Source organism: Aspergillus uvarum (genome assembly GCF_003184745.1).
Source record: "Aspergillus uvarum CBS 121591 unplaced genomic scaffold BO82scaffold_20, whole genome shotgun sequence".
Taxonomy (NCBI): Eukaryota; Fungi; Ascomycota; class Eurotiomycetes; order Eurotiales; family Aspergillaceae; genus Aspergillus; species Aspergillus uvarum.
In genome coordinates, this window is record NW_020291317.1 from 267,378 (window position 1) to 285,884 (window position 18,507).

General features: G+C 54.1%; 5 protein-coding genes across 5 annotated transcripts; 3 read left to right on the top strand and 2 right to left on the bottom strand.

Annotated features, from left to right (window-relative positions):
• Window positions 1-1,325: 1,325 nt before the first annotated feature.
• Window positions 1,326-7,633, bottom strand: BO82DRAFT_382744 (transcription factor TFIIIB subunit BRF1). The gene is made up of 10 exons (XM_025637958.1): window positions 5,385-7,633; window positions 3,358-3,557; window positions 2,993-3,291; window positions 2,664-2,934; window positions 2,597-2,612; window positions 2,459-2,536; window positions 2,274-2,390; window positions 2,045-2,183; window positions 1,774-1,903; window positions 1,326-1,702 (listed from the first exon to the last, which is right to left on the bottom strand). Exons 1-10 carry the CDS (start codon window positions 7,270-7,272, stop codon window positions 1,544-1,546), a joined length of 3,297 nt encoding a protein of 1,098 aa, XP_025493029.1. The 5' UTR covers window positions 7,273-7,633; the 3' UTR covers window positions 1,326-1,543.
• A 91-nt stretch (window positions 7,634-7,724) lies between these two features.
• On the top strand, window positions 7,725-8,215 carry BO82DRAFT_353441 (uncharacterized protein). Its single transcript, XM_025634951.1, has one exon. The coding sequence runs from the start codon at window positions 7,776-7,778 to the stop codon at window positions 8,001-8,003; it is 228 nt and encodes a 75-aa protein (XP_025493030.1). The 5' UTR covers window positions 7,725-7,775; the 3' UTR covers window positions 8,004-8,215.
• A 329-nt stretch (window positions 8,216-8,544) lies between these two features.
• Window positions 8,545-12,679, top strand: BO82DRAFT_353442 (putative copper resistance-associated P-type ATPase). The gene has a single exon (XM_025634952.1). It carries the CDS (start codon window positions 8,750-8,752, stop codon window positions 12,575-12,577), a length of 3,828 nt encoding a protein of 1,275 aa, XP_025493031.1. The 5' UTR covers window positions 8,545-8,749; the 3' UTR covers window positions 12,578-12,679.
• A 148-nt stretch (window positions 12,680-12,827) lies between these two features.
• On the bottom strand, window positions 12,828-15,124 carry BO82DRAFT_353443 (crossover junction endonuclease MUS81). The gene is made up of 4 exons (XM_025634953.1): window positions 14,873-15,124; window positions 14,642-14,811; window positions 14,164-14,573; window positions 12,828-14,097 (listed from the first exon to the last, which is right to left on the bottom strand). The coding sequence occupies exons 1-4, from the start codon at window positions 14,962-14,964 to the stop codon at window positions 13,000-13,002; spliced, it is 1,770 nt and encodes a 589-aa protein (XP_025493032.1). The 5' UTR covers window positions 14,965-15,124; the 3' UTR covers window positions 12,828-12,999.
• Window positions 15,125-15,630: 506 nt separating this feature from the next.
• Window positions 15,631-18,240, top strand: BO82DRAFT_353446 (DUF3292 domain-containing protein). The gene is made up of 6 exons (XM_025634954.1): window positions 15,631-15,982; window positions 16,034-16,243; window positions 16,304-16,815; window positions 16,877-17,104; window positions 17,167-17,947; window positions 18,014-18,240. The coding sequence occupies exons 1-6, from the start codon at window positions 15,689-15,691 to the stop codon at window positions 18,023-18,025; spliced, it is 2,037 nt and encodes a 678-aa protein (XP_025493033.1). The 5' UTR covers window positions 15,631-15,688; the 3' UTR covers window positions 18,026-18,240.
• The last annotated feature ends 267 nt before the right edge of the window (window positions 18,241-18,507 follow it).

Sequence of the window (18,507 nt, forward strand, 5' to 3'; positions counted from 1 at the left end):
CTTCTTCCAGTCCGACCGAGCATCATTCTCCCATCGAGCGATGTCATGCCAAACCGCCGGACAGGATTCTGGCAGCCCGCCAGCAGTTGCGTTGGCCTCGACGATCTCCTTTGTTGCTTTCGTTTCCTTCTTGTACCGCCTTTTCTCCCAGGGGTAAGTTAGTATTAGCCTTGACTGGCCTTCCAGCTCGAGAAACGCGAATGACTAGTGTAGTCTGTATGGTGCATGGTCGACAGGCGTCCCTCTCCTCCCCGCAATCGACCCAAACTCGTAGATCAACACCAACACCGACACCAACACCGACACCAACACCGACACCAACACCAACCCCTCCACCCCTGAATCTCTCTCTCTCTCTCTCGGACTCTGTAAACAAAGGCACTAACTACCCTACCGATATTCGCAGAAGAAGTTCGAGGATCTCCGTCGTCGACGTCACCCTGCCATCGCGATCAGATACCCCCGCGCGTGCAACCCCAACGGCGCAGGGTTAGGGCTTGGCAGTTTGTTAGCTTCTGCCCATGCCTACCTACTATATCCATCTGTTTTGATGAGGAAGAAGAATGCCCCATCCCTGGTGAACGGGGGGTGGCCGAGGCTGCCGGTATGTATCCGCGCGGCGTGTCGGGCAGCTGCACAGCTCGAATGCCATAGGTAGTAAGTCCCCTACTGTACGGGATGTACAGTGCCAAAGGCACCGAGTTTGCAGGAGACCGCAGCATGCTCGTGTCTTGTGGTTGTTGTTCTTCCGTGCTTCTTTTCTGGGTGCCTCCCGCCGACATCGTGTCCGTCCTGCACTCTGGAACTATCATGGGGGAGCTTCTCTCTCCTATCGCCATTGCGTGAGGGCAAGGTGAAGCCTACTCGTGGGAAGCGTCATAGTAGATCTGTTGTAGAACCGACCAGGGGTGAGAAAGTTATCACAGATGATGATATGAGGAGCTGAGAGGTGGGCGAATCCGGGTGGGGAGCGACTTTGCGGAGTCACACGGCGGACGCAAGGATAAATGGGTGGGTGGGACTTCAGAGAAATGATTTGTAGCTCATAGAGGAAAGGGGATTCTTCAGGTTCTCGGTCCATGTTTCGTTCCTTCTCTACTTATTCTGCGTTGGTGGTCGAGGGGTTGAACGATGATAGCTAAGGGAGACTACTTCTACCTCTTGCAGGACGCTACGGATACTAAGGTGGCCCATGATTGAGTGGAACTGGGAAGTAATCGAACGACACATCCGAGTACAGGAACACGTCTCCCATGGTTTCGTTCTCACAATTGTCATTCCGGTGTATACCGTGGTGGAACTGTTCATTTGTCTAGTACTTGGCTCTACAGGATATAAACTATTTGCTAAATACTGTCTTGAACTACGACAAACCAACTCAGACTGACCCTTCACATAAGCCACACACATCCTCCCCTCACATCTCACATCTCACCTTCGACCAGCTAACTATTCCTCTCCTACCGACCCATTGAGTCTCCGCCCACCACACAGGCCCTTCCACATCCAACCCACTCCCTCGAGGACCTTACCTCAATATCACCTAACTCTCAGGCTTGATCTCCGTAACCTCCGTGCAAGTCACCGATTCTTTGGTAGTCTCACTCGATCCTTCCGGTTGGTACGCCTTCTTATCCATGAAGAGTTGGTCGATGCTTTCAAGACCCATGTTCGCCGTCTCAGGGTAGTAGAAATAGATGATCTGGCCCGGCCCCTCCCGCATTAGACCGGAGACCACGCAAACCAGAAAACTAGGGGAGAACAAAAACTCACCGGCACAAAGAGCAGGTTGAAACACATGAAGATGAGATACCCCTTCCATTCCAGATCCTTGATGAGGACGGGGGCGATCATGGCGACGAAGAAATTCCAGAGCCAATTTGCCGAGATACCGATGGCGGACCTAGAATCGGGAATTAAAAATAGCTCTCGTTATCGTTCTCTCATCTTCTCTCCTGGGATGGAGTTGAGTTGGTAGGGGAGCCACCGGCTGGAATGTGGTGGGTGCAGTTTCATTGGGGTTGGGGGCGGGAGAATTTCGTACCCTTTGTTGCGGACATGCAGGGGAAGGATCTCCGGTCCGTACACCCACGGTATGCAGTTGATGGAGGCTCCGAAGATGAGCATGAAGAGGAAGAAGAATGGCACTGACGCCGTGGCGGTTGCTCTTTCGAGATCGGTTCCTGGGAAGACGGAATTTAGGATCCCGGATAGTTCGACCATTTGCCTGATTTGGCAATCCACAACGGAAGAGGCTGGGTCTCTTTTCTTACCTTTGAACGACAGAAGAATGGAGATCAAAAGCATGCACAGGAACTGGCCAAATGATCCCCACATCATTGGGCCCCGACGTCCCAGGCGATCGGCGTAGAAGGTGGGATAAAAGGAACCTGGGGTGCAGGTGGTCAACGGTCCTCGTCCCGATGGCCCAATCATGGTCTCAAGAGAGAGAACATACCTATGACAAACATGAGTTCAATCACTCCACCCAGTAATAGACTGAGCTTGGCATCGAGGCCCACGTTGTATTGGAGGACTAAGAGGCAAAGTGTCAGTAGCTATCGCACGGGCGTATTGATGAGTGCCGGGTTTCTACCTATTGTCGAATAGGTCTAGCAAGAGGTCAGTAGTGATGATAGAGGTTTCGAGCTGTCTCAACTTACGACTATCAAGTTGACACCACCCATCTGGTTAATGAACTGCAGCCCATAGGCCAGCAAGACTCGTCGACCGGTGTGAAGCTCATCCTTCTTGAAGATCTGAGACCATTTGTACTCCCCTCGAGCGTTGTCAGCTTCGATGGCTCGGCGGATTCCTTCTGCTTCCTGGATGACTTTTGGATCATCCGCTTGCCGGTCGTAGAAGTCGCAGAGCACACGCAATGCTGCGTCCTCCCTTTTATGGCGATATAGCCATCGGGGACTCTCCGGGAGTCTAGATATCGTCAGATGCACAGTGATCTCCAATAACGTCCAACGAAGTGGGAGCTTACCCAAGGATAAGAATAGACACACCAGCTGCGAGGAGAAGCTGGCAAGCAATCGGGAGTCTCCAGCTAATGGAGCCGTCGACATAGCTCAACCCGTAGTCGAACCAATAGGCCACGCAGATGCCAACACTGACTGCAAGAGGCTGGCTGCAGACATACATTCCTCGTTTCCGTGCATCACATAATTCCGATTGATACACTGGCACGGCTGCTGTCATCACACCAGTTCCAATGCCCGTGAAGAAGCGGGTCACGAGTATCTGAGTCCTGGAAAAGGAACAGGTTTGGGCCGTGCCTCCAATCTGCACGACAAACATTTCCTCCGTGTTAGCATAGTCCTCGTCACTGACATGTAGACACTTACACACCATAATCACAGCCATCGAGAACCACATCGACCTTCGAAATCCAAGCTTATCGCTCCGTAGGAAGGAAATCGCCGTCCCAACCAGACATCCCAGGTTGTATATGGCCACTATGAATCCCACCATGCCCGAACTAGGGTTGTCCACCATGGCAAGAAAATCCTCATTTGACACAATTCCCGAGTATATCCCCTGATTATAACCTATAAGACACCAAGAACCAAGTCAGCGCACCGCATATTTCGAGGCCAGATCGAAGTAACCCACCGAATAGAACAAACGCTAACTGGCAGGTGAACAAGATAGCCATGCGAAGGCTGAAGCCTCGGCCATATATGTTGAGCTTCGCCATGGTCCCAGTCAGAATAGGAACGGGCAAGCTTGAGCAAACGCAGATAATCAATCAGCACAACCGTCAATATCTCAGGCAGTATTTATACGTATGTATCCCTGAAGAACCGGATTGCCATTGACGACGATAGTAAGGGGGCTCAACGCGGAGTGGGCGGTGGATCCGGGACACATGGACTTGGTGCACGAGAACCAACGTAGCATGACGACTTGCTGGCCGAGTTTCCCTGGAGCAAGTAGCTAATCTGGGACCGATAGCTGAAGTCATACTAACCTCTTAGAGATTGAGCGACGACCCTCCATACCAAAGGGTTCGGCTCTATACCGGGGTTACCACAAAAGTACGGTGGGCAGGAGCCATAGTGCGAGAGTCCCAGAGTCAGACGACGATTATGGTGACATCCAGTAATTCTATCCGGCTGTCTCGTGCATTCTGTATCGAGGAGAAACCCTGCCTCACACATTCCTCATGGCTCACGGAAGGTTGACTTCCGACTGGGAACCACACTATATCTGGACATGGAGTCGCGGTTTCAAGGAGGCGAGAGTGTAACCAAAGATCATCAGCAAGGCATCGTGGTCATCAGATTCAGAGTTGACGTTAGAGTTGACGTGTTACTTGATATGTAAAACTTTCAAGTTCTAAAGTGTTGAGGGAAGGTATAGCTCTAGCGGAGGTTTCCATGGAGCAGCTGCCTAAATGTGAACCTTGGCAGCGTCTTTCGGAGCCCGACAAGGTAGTATACCCCTTGCCTTGGTATTAACTATAGCTTGGAAGGTTTTGAGGGGGAGGGGGGTCCTCTGCCTGAAGAAGCCTCCTCTCATTGCCGAGAAGCCAGCGTTGTAGTTCTGGGGCGCTTTGATGACGGTCATGGGCGAGGAGCTGCTCTCTTATCGTTTGAGGCGTCCAGGCTAAGGCTGCGTCCATTCATGCTGCAAGCCTTTCAGCTCTAAGACTGAGTTCAAGAATTGGCCCAGACTCAAGCAGACACACGAAAGATCGAGGCAGTTGTTGTTGAGATTTTCCCGGTCTCACGTGATATTCACCTAACAGGAAGGTGGTCAAGTCCTCAGTGACCTCAGTCCATATTGGGCCAAAGTAGGGGCTTTGAGATTCATTCAATTAATTTAGTCCTTCAGCTCAGCTTAGGCTTGAATTTGGTTCTTACTATTTATAGATAGGTTGATCAAACCTGGAATGGTAGTTATTAGTTCGTGGCCGGCTAGTGGGGCTATGTTTTAGCTATATATACATGCCCTGGATATTTTATCTGTTTCCAAGATGATCTGCAACTGAATCTGAACTCAGTCACTATCATAGTAATCACTTCCTTCGTCGTAGTAGTCTCCGTAGTGTCCTGCGAAAGCCGCCTCGACACCATCCTCCGCGTCCTCGTCGTCGTCATAGTCGTCCTCCTGTTCATCGTCTGAATACCCATTTCTCTGACCGGCAGCAGGGCCCAGGGCCTCCTCGTTCGCAGCCGGTTTCTCTGTTGTAGTGGTTGAGGGGCCGGGCCGAGCTGCTTGCTGTGCGGGTTCACGCTCTGCGGGTGGCACTGTGGACGACACCGTAGGCACAGAAGGCGCTGCAGTCGAAGCAGTTGCAAGGCCAGCTCGCCGACTGATTGCTTCAGGTTCGATACTAGCGCTGCGCCTAGAAAACACACTCTGACTACGACTTCGGCTTCGACTGACACTCTCAGCCTTCGCCTTCGAAGGCTCGTCAGCGCCTCCGTCGTCGAAAAGAGAATCCAGAAGTCGGTAGTTGATCTTTTTACTGAACCCTCTGCGTTCCAACATTCGCCGAGTCGCTTCAGCAGGGGTTGAGGCACGAGTGCTTCGTCCATCGCCATCTTCTCCTTCTCCTTCGAGATACGTGACATCTCCCAGTCTACCCTTGCGGCGTTTCCGGGGCTTGTTGACTCGGCCGTCGCCAGGCTGTGAATCTGCTTCCGCTAGAGCGCGTTTCAAAGCTTTAGCCTGCTGTGCTCGTAGGTAATCTTTGTTTTCATGCACCCAGATTCGCTCCTTGATTTCGACTTCGGCGGGCGACAGCAAGCAATGGGCCACTTCCGGGTCTGATTCAAACTCGGCAGCATCAATTTCTGTGCTATCGGATACTGCTGGCTTGCGCGGGAAGACAGTGCTTTCGACCATATTCGAGCCCTGTGTCAGATAGGAGGCCATTTCATTCTCAAGCGCCTCTTCAGACGCAATCTGTTCGGCCGATGGAGGGGGCAGTTGAGGTCTCTTCCCCTTGGGGCGACCCGCCGGAGCGTCTTCTCCGAGTTCGGACGTCGCGTCACTGGTGACAGAGGCAGTCGACTGCCGTCTTTGACTAGGATCGCTTGCCATCAACGCTGGGTCAATGGGAAGGTTGGGGATCGCGAAGCCATCGGAATCAATCCGTCTCGGCTGCTGCGCCTCCGGTACGTCGCCTTCGATTTCAGCCGCAGTTTCAGCGGGTTTCCTCTTGAAGGACCGCGATGGTTTCCGACCCTCTCTAGACCGAGCAAATGAGGGCGGGTCATGTGCATTTTCCAGTTGAACCGAACGGAATTGATCGACGGTTAGCTCACCACTCTCGGTCGAGCTAAATTCGTTGAGTCGTTGACTGATCGTGATCTCGGTGACTTTCACCACGTAGACAACTTCCCGGACGGTGCGGCGAAAGTTGTTCATCCGGGCAGCAAGAATCAGCGCTGCACCACAGATACCAGCAGGACGACGACCTGTAGTCATCCAGTCGCGATTCATGCGCTGCACAATGCGCACAGCCTCGCTAGCGACCTGCATTGTGCTAGGTCCGAATTCAAGTTGTTTGGCAAATCTATAAATCAGACTCTCAGGATCAATGGGATTCATGAGAAAGATGGTGCCTCCGAGGCGCAGCTCCTCCAACAAGGCCTTGTACGTCCGACCTAGCTTGAACACGTTCAACATAAGCACATCAGCGAAATCGATGAGCATGACCGTGTTGCCGTCCTGTCGACGGCAGGCTATGTACAAGCTGACCGCGGCAACCGTCTTGGTTCTGCGACCTTGAATGAAATTCAGGCCGACAGCCAGCTTGAACACCTGGGTAGCTGCCTTCGAGGCACTCTCTGGGATCATCAAGGCGCGAGACAGCTGCGTGATATAACGATTACCGTTGGCTTCCGTAAGCTCACGGCTCTCTGTGCCTCCATGAAACCGGCCAGGGCCAGTGCTACGAACATGTGACTGGTCTTCACCGACAAATGTTCCCTGAACGACGGCAGCACCGGAGGACGTTTCACCGAAGGTGACTTCAGAGACAATGTTTGCCTCACTAATGACAGTACCACACCCGGAACAGACCTTCTGGCCGTCATCCTCGACGATATGAGGGGCCGGACAGCCTGGGTTAGGACAGGTCGTCGTCTTGGGATGAGTAGTCGGCCTGACAGGTTGAGGCCGGGAAATCGGCTGTGGCCGCCTGAGCGGGGTTGAGCTTGTTGGCTTGAGACTGGCCAGACGTCCCATTGGAGGCGCCCTGGGGCCAGTTCTGGGCGGCATTGGCCGCATTCCAGGTCTTGGGACGGACATGATGAATCAAGCGTGAGGATAAATTGCCCCGCAAGAGATGGGACAAGGGGCTTGAAACGAGGTTGATGATTGCGCTAGATGTTACGCCATATGCTTGAAAAGGCGTAGATTAATGGTTGAGATGATCAGCGGAGTGAGTTCCGAACCACAGCCGGAGTTCGGGTCGGGAGAGCTTAGGAAAAATGGATATTAAGGGATGACAATGAAAGGGATGTTGCGGGGTAACTCCGCGCAGATCTTGCAGCTGCACCGATAATGGTTGTTACTCAGGTGCGACGAGCCGGTAAGGGAGAGTGATGCTGGTAATGCTGTTGAGTATCTCTGCAAGACCGCGAAAAGGGATACGACGTGTCGACACGCGTTGTAAAGTGGTAAAAGTCGCGATAAGTGATGGAAGATGGAGGGGGGAAAGAGTGAGGTGAAAATTGCGATGGGGAGGACGCGGTGGCCCAGCGGAAAGGTCACGTGTCGCGTCCACGCGTTGGGAGCTGGCAAACTTCCCAATGCCTCCCGTTCGATCCTCCTTCCGCTCTCTTCTTCTTTTGCATTTTCCCACCCAGCTCATCATCTCTTTCTCCAACTTCTACCTTCTCCACCTGTCATTGCTAGGAATCGTATTTGTCTCGGGATCTTTATTCTTCATCCTGCATGACACCTTACAATGGCACTGGTCTGCAAAGGGGCTTCTTCGTCGAAGCGACCCACCCTCTGCCGTTTGCGGGCGAATTTGATTGTCTTCACGATTCACGATTCACGATTTACAGATAATCGAGTACAAAGATACTGAGCATTAGTGTGGCAGAATAAACTCGACGGGCCAGGGACTCAGAATTGAACCAATCTATATGATCTAATCAGATCTCGATCCATTCAAGCTTTTTGCCACTCAGTCTTCCGCACTCGAACACACCCTTAAGGAACCTCTTAAGTCCCTCATTACCTCAACACCTTTTTTGAGATGCAACTGGTAGAATCATGCTTTGCTGCCTATCCATAATACGTTAGCCAATAAATATGCTGTATACTTGTAACTAACCAACTGACTGGTTTGTCAGGTTGAATCAGCCCTGCAGCATGGAAGTTTCCCTTACTCATCATACATCATCTCCGGGCCTCGTTCTGGAATGCGCGATTTGTGCGTTCTTTAGAGCTTCAGAGTCTTCCGCGCACAAAACGCGCAAGGTTGCCTCTTGCTCCCCAACCATGATTATAAATGATATCACTTCATTACCACAGCTACTAATACCATGCTTCATCTTCCTCGTCCCTATTGAAATTCCTAAGAATTCATTGCCCCCTTACATCACTTCGCCCATGCCCACGAAATTCGAGCCAAGAGCCAAGAACAACCACGGAGAATTACGAATGAACTGACTCACGTAACTTCCCCCTCCTGACCAGCCGCAAACATTCCTGGCAAATATTATCCCCAAAAATATACCCCCCTCTTTTCAGCCACCTCGTGGTTGAATGAATCATGTCGCAGCCCACCACGAGGAGCGGCGCCATCGCCCTGACCGGACTCAGCGCCCGGTCACTGAAAAGCACATTCCTCGTGAGCAACATCCACTGCGCCTCCTGCGTCGCCTACATCGATGAAGTCCTATCTGGCATTGCGGGCGTGATCAAGGTTGATGTGTCCGTCCTCACGCACGAAGTCCGCGTCATGCACACTGCAGACGTGGAGCCGCTCGACCTGGCCAAAGCGCTGATTGATGCCTCCTTCGACGTGCATCATGCTACAAGCTACGAGCCGAAGGGCTCCGTCGTCGCGGACTTTGACACGACCGCGTGGCTGCCCCGCGACTCGATTTTTGCCGGGCCCAGTCCACAGCAACCCGGTGCGGCGCATGCGGCAACCTTGGCCCCGGGCAATCGACACATCGAGAACTGCGATGCCTGCCGGCAGGAGGAGCTCGAGAGGCTTGCTGCTGAGGCCGACCTGTCGGACGGTAATCTGCGCTACCAGGCCAGCGCCGATTTTAGCACCGACCCGTCGAACGACAAGGTCGCCGGGCGCGTGTCCCAGCGGCCAGTGCCTGGGAGTTCTACCGAGGACGTGGCGTCGCAGTCACCCTCTCCGGCGAATGGCTCGTTGCAGTCGCCAGCAGAGAAGTTCAATGCGCGCGTGAGCATTGGCGGAATGAGCTGTGCCTCGTGTGCGAACAGCATTACTAACGAAGTCAAGCAGCTCGACTTTGTTCAGGATATCACCGTCAACCTACTCACGAACAGTGCGGCTGTCACCTTTAGTGGGCCGCGAGCAAATGTCGACAAGATTGTCGAGCAGATTGAAGACATCGGGTTTGAAGCTTCGCTGGATGAGGTCCAGAGCCTGACTGTTCCTTCGAAACGCAAGGGGCCTACGCCGACTTACGTCGCAGAAATTGCCATCAGCGGCATGACGTGCGGTTCTTGCTCGGGCGCGGTCACTCGCGGGCTTGAAGAACTGCCTTTTGTGGTAGAGGTTTCCATCAATCTCTTAACTCACAGCGGAAGAGTCGAATTCCAGGACCGTACCAAAATTGACGCTATTGTGGAAAAGATCGAAGACTTAGGATACGATGCTTCGGTCAACAGTGTATCTCCCAAGGGCGCATCTCAGGAGAGCGAGATCGTTGAAGAAAGAACGGTTTCTGTTCATGTGGACGGCATGTTCTGTCACCATTGCCCGGAAAAGATCTTCAAATCCGTCGAAGGCCTGCCAAATGTCAAGGTGCAGGGTGCGCTCTCCGTCAATAACCCCATTCTCACAGTGACATATACGCCCGAACCCCCCTCCCTCACCGTAAGAACGATAATGCAAACCATCAGCAAATCGCACGAGTCATTTACAGCCACTGTATACCACCCCCCGAGTGTGGAAGACCGGTCTCGCGCGATGCAACGACATGAAAGACGGCGCCTCCTTACTCGGTTCATCTTTGTTTTGGCAGTGGCTATCCCCACTTTCTTACTTGGGATCGTATTCATGACTTTGGTGTCATCGAACAATCCGACTCGCAAGTACCTTGAAGAGCCAATGTGGGCGGGCGATGCGTCGCGCCTCGAGTGGGCACTGTTTATCATGACCACACCCGTCATGTTCTATGGTGCGGACATCTTCCACGCGCGAGCGATGAAAGAGATCTACTCGCTTTGGCGGCCGGGCAGTCGTGTACCGATCCTGCGGCGGTTCTACCGCTTCGGTAGTATGAACCTTCTGATCTCCGCTGGCACCATGGTGGCTTATGTCTCCTCCTTGGCTGTGCTTATCATGGATGCCTCCATGGGGTCTTCCTCCAGTACTCATAGCTCTACTTACTTCGATACCGTGGTCTTCTTGACCATGTTCATCCTTGCTGGGCGCTTTATGGAGGCATACAGCAAGGCCAAGACGGGTGACGCAGTTGCATCGCTCGGAAAGCTGCGACCAAGCGAGGCCTTGCTCAAGGTCTCTGAAAGTGTTGCGGGCGGCGCAGAAACAGGAGCCGACACCAAAGACGGCAGCTACCAACGGATCAGTGTCGATATGCTGGAAATCGGCGATGTGGTCAGCATTCCCCACGGAGCCTCGCCCCCAGCCGACGGCGTGGTAGTCAGAACCGGCTCCTATCAGTTCGACGAAAGCTCATTGACCGGCGAATCGAAACCCGTGCACAAGTCAGCGGGCGACCCTGTGTACACTGGGTCTGTCAACATGGGACAGCCCGTTGATGTCAAGGTCACTGCACTTGGAAGTTCTTCCATGTTGGATCAAATTATCTCGGTAGTACGAGAAGGCCAGAGCAGACGAGCACCCCTCGAGAGGGTGGCAGACCTCCTGACCTCTCACTTTGTCCCGACTATCACCCTCATCGCCATTCTGACCTTCGTCATCTGGCTCTCCCTTGGACTATCTGGGACGCTTCCCGAGGATTACCTCGACGTCAGCCGCGGCGGTTGGACGTTCTGGAGCCTGGAGTTCGCGATCGCGGTCTTTGTCGTCGCCTGTCCCTGTGGCCTCGCTCTCGCCGCGCCCACCGCGCTCTTCGTTGGCGGCGGTCTGGCTGCTCGACAGGGGATTTTGGTGAAAGGCGGCGGCGAAGCCTTCCAGGAAGCGAGTCGTCTCGACGCGATCGTGTTTGACAAGACCGGGACCCTCACTGAAGGAGGCAGCCTGCAGGTTTCTGACCATGAAGAGCTCATCACCGACCCAGACCTGATGTCCATCGCCTGGACCGTCACCCGCAAGCTCGAAGAGAGCAGCAACCACCCCATCGCCCGGGCCCTCTCCAGCTTCTGCCGCGAGAAGCCACACACCCAAGTCTCCAGCGTCGACGAAATCGAGGAAATCTCCGGCCAAGGCATGAAAGGCACCTTCACCATCACCACCAGAAGCCCCAGTGGCACCGAACAACAACAACAATTCGAAGCCGCCATCGGCAACCAACGCCTCCTGCACGCCCTCACCAACACCAACTCCGACGACCCAAGTCTCATTGACCTGACCAACCGCCTCACCCAGCACCAAACCACCGGCAAATCCACCGCCATCCTCCTCCTCCGCTCCCTCACTCCCAACAATAACAGCAACAACAACAACAACACCCCAAAGAATCCCTTCACCCCCGCCCTCCTCTTCGCCATAACCGACACAATCCGACCCTCCGCCGCCCGCATCATCCACGCCCTCCACCGCCGCAAGATCTCCGTCTACATGTGCACCGGGGACAACCGCACCACCGCGCTGGCCGTCGCCTCGCAACTCGGCATCCCACCCACCCACGTGCAAGCCAACGTCACCCCCGCCGGCAAAGCCTCCTTCATCCGCTCCATCCAGAACCCCGCGTCAGCAGACCTCGAATCCCAGCAACCCCCTCCATCCCAATCCCCCCCAAGAAAAATCGTCGCCTTCGTCGGCGACGGCATCAACGACTCCCCCGCCCTAACGGCCGCAGACGTCAGCATCGCGATGGCCACGGGCTCAGACGTGGCCATCAACTCCGCCAGCTTCATTCTGCTGCACGCGGACCTGGCCGCCATTCTGCAGCTGGTGCGCCTCAGCCAACGAGTCTTCCGCCGCGTGAAGTGGAATTTCGCCTGGGCGTTGGTGTACAACTGCTGTCTGGTGCCCGTGGCGGCCGGCGTGTTCTATCCGATCGTGAGCGGGCGTAAACACAGCGCCACGGGCGGGGTGGTGGCGACGCATTGGCGGCTGAGTCCCGTGTGGGCGTCGTTGGCGATGGCGTTGAGTAGTATCTCGGTTGTGTGTAGTAGTTTGGCGTTGGCGGGGGAGTGGAAGTGGACGGTGAGGAGGGATCGCAGGAAGGGGGGTAGATTTTGAGTGATGGCTAGGGTTTTGTTTTGAGCGTTCGGGGGTTATGTTGTGTGTGTGCTATTGTATTTTAATAATTGATGGATTGTATCATGGTTTCTTGAATTGACCCGATGAATCGAACAATATGTGCAGACGACTGGATGTGTCCTATGGTTTCGTAGTGAATATCCACGACGAATTATTTAGGCCTCGGCATATTTGCATTGCAAACTTGCCATCATCAGGTGGGGCCGAACATGTAATATGAGTATCAATTCTCCATGCTGCAGTGTCTACGTAGTGTCTAACTCTATTGCGTGAGGCTATCAAAACAGCCTAAGTCAATTCAATATCTTGATAGCACCAAGCGTTCCAGCTTCACCGACCCAACTAAGCCACATTATCAATACGTCCAAGTCCAATGCCGATGAACGACCAATCTGTAACACCTATCCATTCTCACCCCAAACCTCAGCAATCTTCTTGCTCAGGACCTTCGCGATCTTCTTCCGCGTCACGAGTGTCTGCATCTGATCCGAGACCAAATTATCCCGGTCCTTGACCCCCAACACCTCGAATGCCTGGACAAACGCCTGCGGGGTCGGCCACCGCCGCTGGATCTCCAAGGCCTTCTCGCCCGTGACGCCCCGGATGCACATGAGCATCTTTAGGAAGACATCGCGCAGCGTTAGGACGTCGGATTTAGAGGTCAGCGCCGAGAACGTCGAGAAGGTCACGGCGAAGGTTGTGCTCGGCTTCTCGGCGCGGAACCGCGCGAGCGTCTCGAGGTACGACTCCGAGGACGACAGTTGCCGGCTGGGGATTAACGCCAGGGTGTGAGACGGAGGTGGTGGTGCTTCGTAGGACGACGCGGTACCGTACATCTTGCGCAGCAGGCAGGTCATTCGCGCCAGGTAGCGGATGGAGTCGTCCAGGTTCTTGGTGCGCTTCACGAAGTAGCCGTTCACCACCTGCGTAGACGCGATGGCGGAGGCGACCATCTCTTCGTATTTCGAGGTGATGGTGGGGTCTTGGCTGAAGGTGAATTCTTCGATGAGGTAGATGACGTTCTTGATCCCGGAGCGGCGGAGTCGGAACTTCTGCTCGTGGAAGCGGCCGTCTTTCATGGAGCCGATAAGGTCGTCCAGGCGTTTGCGCTCTACGATCCAGTCCAGCATGATCTCGTCGCCTTCCTCGCCGTACTGAGACAAGAACGTGGGGTCGTGGAACTTGGCCACCCACATGACATCGCCTAGCTCGAGAGCGCGCACCTCGGGGGTGACGCCCTTCTTGCTGAGCTCGTTGGCAAGGTAGTCCCTGTCTCGGGAGGACCGCACTTCGCGAACGTCCAGGACCAGCTGGACTGTGAAGCTGTTCGGTGGGATCACGATGGGAGTAACTGTTCCATCAAACGCCGCATCAATTGCGTGAGGGGGTTGAGGATTCTGAGACGCTGTTTCGTAGCCGATGCTCTCATGCCGTACAGCCTGTGGTATGACATCGCTGGGTGCGCGATCAGAGGGGACATTGCTTGCAGCGGGCTGAGTCTGAGGAAAGTCTTGTTAGGTGATCGAGGAAACGGCTGGAGTATTTAAGATATCAGAAACACTCACAGACTCAGCTCGGAAAGATAGCGTTCTTTGGTTCGGGTTTGACGGCGCAGCCGCCTTGATTCGTTTGGCAACTTCCCAGCCTTCTTCCGTGAGAGCGTATCTCTTCAGTGGGCGGCCGTAATCGTAGACAAGCTCCTTCTGAAGGAGGGTCTTCATTGACGCCCATGCAGTGTGGAACTTGGACGAGTCGCTCGGGGCTGTGAACGAACTCTCGCAGTGCGGCTGCGCTGTCTCAATCAACTGCGATTTTGTCATGCCCTGGGACGCATTCTCTTCCAGGGTCGAGAGAGCCAAGATAATAGCGTAAGGACCAGACCGCAAAGTTGGCACATATGGCTTGGTCTTCCGAGGTTTCTTCGCAGGTTGGGTCTCCGTTGTCCCCCCCTCGTCGGATTTCCTTTTACTCCTAGCTGCCGTCGATCTTAGAACGAAAACAATATCCAAAAAGGCGGTAGAAGCGGAGAAGCATGGAACCAACTTTTGTGGGGGTGCTCGGGCATGGGAAGGCCGTTCTCCTCGCAGTGCTCCTTGAGCTTCTCCGTCAAGCGATCGCATAGTTTCGGACCCAATCCATTGAGTTGTTGGGCTTCCGAGGGATGCTGGAAGACCAGTGGACAAGCTTTCATGGAATCATAAGCCTTCTTGTACCTGTCCAAGCGTCAGTCAATATATCTACCCACGGAGAATCGATACACTCTACACTACTCACACGATCGCTCCTTTGCTATTGCGCTCTCGTGCCTGGTCGAGCCATTCTTTGATCCACCCCAGCAACAGGGGATTGGCGCATGTTTCGCTCATGTTTCGGCAAAGCTAGACCCCATGGGCATACGGCAATTCTCGATGACACGCCAATGAAAGAGATGCAAGAAATAATGTCATCTCCACATCACGTCTGTATTTCCGATGAGCGGCTTGCGTGGCCACTTGCGAAGGTCTGGCCCTGCGAAGTGACGTTGCGGCTTGGACGTCGACCTCGTTTCCAACGCGCTGGCCGAGAGATTCACGCGTATTTCCTCTTTCGGCAAATCGCCACCGGTGGCTGGTGCATGATATAATTGTGGCTCAACTACTAATGGCGGTGCCGCAGCCCTTGGTATTCGCTGGCTATCATTGGTTGCGCGGGTGACTATACTCTTACACACATCAAAGGTACTGTACCTCCTGTACTACAAGATCGAGTTGCACGGAAGGCAGGAATTGGATGTCGCACTAGAAAAAATGTTCTGCCGAAAGAAAGCCAAATGCTGCCGGTAAATAGAAAGAGTGGAGTTATATTAAATACGCATATGTCAATAAGATCAAGCTAAAGTTCCCCAGCAAGATACAGGAACACCAGTTCTCCGATCTGCGGGCTTGACTGGCTCATGCGATGACGTCGATTACCCACCTCCCACCTCCCAACTCGCCTTCAAAAGCCCTTTGACATGCGCCAGCTCCGTTTCTCCTCCTCCCAAACACATGCTGCTCGACTTCGCTCCTACTCCCTGCTAATGTGTGGTCTGCTTGACCCCCCATCTGCAGCATGTCTCAACTCGATACCACCAACAACAATGCACAGCAAGTATCCTACAACACAAAGAACAGTCGCGCAGGCATCCTAGACGCTGAACGCACCACTACCGACGTATCCGGACCGACCGATAGCCATGTCTTGTCCAAAGTAGATCAGGATGAAAAGGGGCTTGCCCAGAGGGCTGGGGATGCCGACACTATCACCGATGTGGGATGGGACAAACCGCCGGAACAAATCCACGAGCGTGTGGTCTCAGGTTTGTCGAATGAAGACCTATGGATGCTCATCCGACGATTCAACAAGGTAGTCATCCCTGATCCATTCTAAGGATGTTCTGGACGCTGACTTTCCCAGCAAGTTTACTATGTCAAAGCCTTGCCGGAGGCTCCCCTCCAGCGGCTCGACCTGAACCGCGCGGAAGACGAACAGTTCTCCCCTGACAAACTGCGAGCAACCCTCGAGCGGTTCTATACTAGCATTGTTGTGTCTTTGACTGCCTTTGTCAAGCATATTGCAAGGCTACGTTCATGGCGCGAGCGCAACCGGACAGCAGGGTTCTGCATTGTAGGTTAACGTCAAACGGCCGTTTCGGTTAGCATGACATTGACAGGCTCACGAATCTAGGTCTACTTTGCTGCATGGATGCTTGACCTCCTTGCGCCTACGCTCTTCGCTGTCCTTCTCGTCCTGGTTGTCTCTCCCCAATCTCGCGAATTCTTGTTCCCTCCTGCGCCCATTCCGCTGGTAAGCACGGATACGGGGGGCATACAGAAGCCCAAGGCAGGGGTTTTGGGCTCTCACGACAGTATCACTGGAGCACCGGAGAAGATGAAGGGTGAAGCTGCCGAAAGAGAGGCTTCGAATCTCATCACCAGTGTTGCGAGTGTCGCCGTGGGTAGCGTCGCCGGCAAACATGACCAGGGAACTCCTGAAGATGCGCCTATTGAGTCATCTGTGCCAGATGCCATGGAGATTGCCACTAGCGCAGCGGATGCTCAAACGGCCGCTCACGGAGAGAGCACGGATGAATCTCACGATAAAACTAAGGAGCCCATGAGGGATACGGTCTACAACGCTGCAAACCTAGCCATGCGTATCCTTGCCGATATCATTGACACCTACGAGAGGTTTGGCAAGTAAGTGGTCCCGTCTCGTATTCACGAGTCCTCAAATTGATTTGTGGTTGACGATCGGCAGTGCTTTGTCTCCGACACCTCCATTTTCCATGATCACTCCATGCCTCCGCCTGGCGAGCGTGCTATCAGTAGGCTTCCTCGCGTCCCTTATCATATCGAGCCACATCCTCGTCAAAATGAGTACCTTTGGCGTGGGCTTTGCATTCTTCGGTGACCCAATCATCAGACGTGGAGTGGCGTACCTGAACCGTGAATTTCCCCGCTGGGAGAAACTCCTCGAGCTACAGAAGTATGCCTCCCTTCAGCAAACCATGGAAAGCATCATTTCATGCACTGACACATCCGCCACAGCTCCCTCCTCAAGGGCATCCCCACCAACGCCCAGCTCGCACTCACCCTCCTCCGCATCGGCGAAGCCAATGGCGCGCCTCTGCCCCCTCCCCCATCCCACTCCCTGCACGCCACGCCCGACCAACCCGCCCACGTCCGTAAAGAGGACATCAATCTCGACGCGACAGATGAAGAGATCAACGCGGCCATTGCCCCGACGCCGCAGCCGCAGACTGACTCAACGCAGCACAAGGAGATCCACCCGCACCCTCCCAAGAAAGGATTCGCGACCCGGATGCTAGGCTTTTTCCGGGGCACGACGGCAACGGGCATCGAGAGCAAGCTGGCGGTGGACCGGGCCAAAGCGGCGGTGGGCTCGAAGCGGGCCAAGGGCCGCGTCGGCGTGCTCCGCAAGAAGGGCCAGATCACCCTCCCCTCGGGCCCCGTGCAGTTTGACGGCCGCTACCGCGGCAAGCGCGGCGTGCTCGTCATTGACCAGTCGCAGTCGCCGCCGCTGCTGTACTTCACCACCGACCAGTCGGTGCAAGTCGACGACCCCACCTTGGCGGGCCGCTCCAAGAGCTCCGTCCTCTTCAGCATGCCCGTCTCCGACATCCGCGAGATGCGCAAGGTGGGCGGGCTGGGCTGGAAGGGCAAGCTGGTGACCGGATGGGCGGTCGGCAGCAAGGAAGTGGTGGATGGCCTCAATCTGGTCGGCGTGCTTCCCGAGCAGAACTATCAGCTCACGGCCATGAAGACCCGCAATCAGCTGTTTAATCGGCTCGTGGCTATTGATGGACAGGTCTGGGCGAGCTACTAAGCCCCCCGCTATTGTTCGGATTGCTAAGGTGTTTCTTTCTTGATTCAGGTTTGGAAATAAGTATTTCCCGGTTCCTTGACACCTTTTAGTTTGCGAATATGGGTATCTGAATGGGTGGAGGGTAAAATGATACTTCAATGGATGGGTTGGGGTAGTTAATGATCGATGCCGGGAAAGAAAGGGGGGGTTTACATGTGACCATGATATGCTTCTGAATGTCCAATATTTTTCTCCACTTTCGGTTTGACAGGAACGAGGATTGCAGGTTGTATATATACGCTCTGATGATAATGCCATATCCAAAATTTCAACTTATCAAACCCTGAACTGGTCCTGTACACTGATTTGGTTATTGTAACCCCTAACCCACCACCACGTCGTCAAACAACCTCATCAAACGGCATAAGTCGTAATGTAATGATCATCTCTTGGACTGCCACGCAGATCCCTGCGCATCAGACGGGTAGTATATACCTGGGAGAACACCACCCTCCAACAAATTGTCCGCCGAAAATCGAAAACAATCACCAGCTCTCCACCGG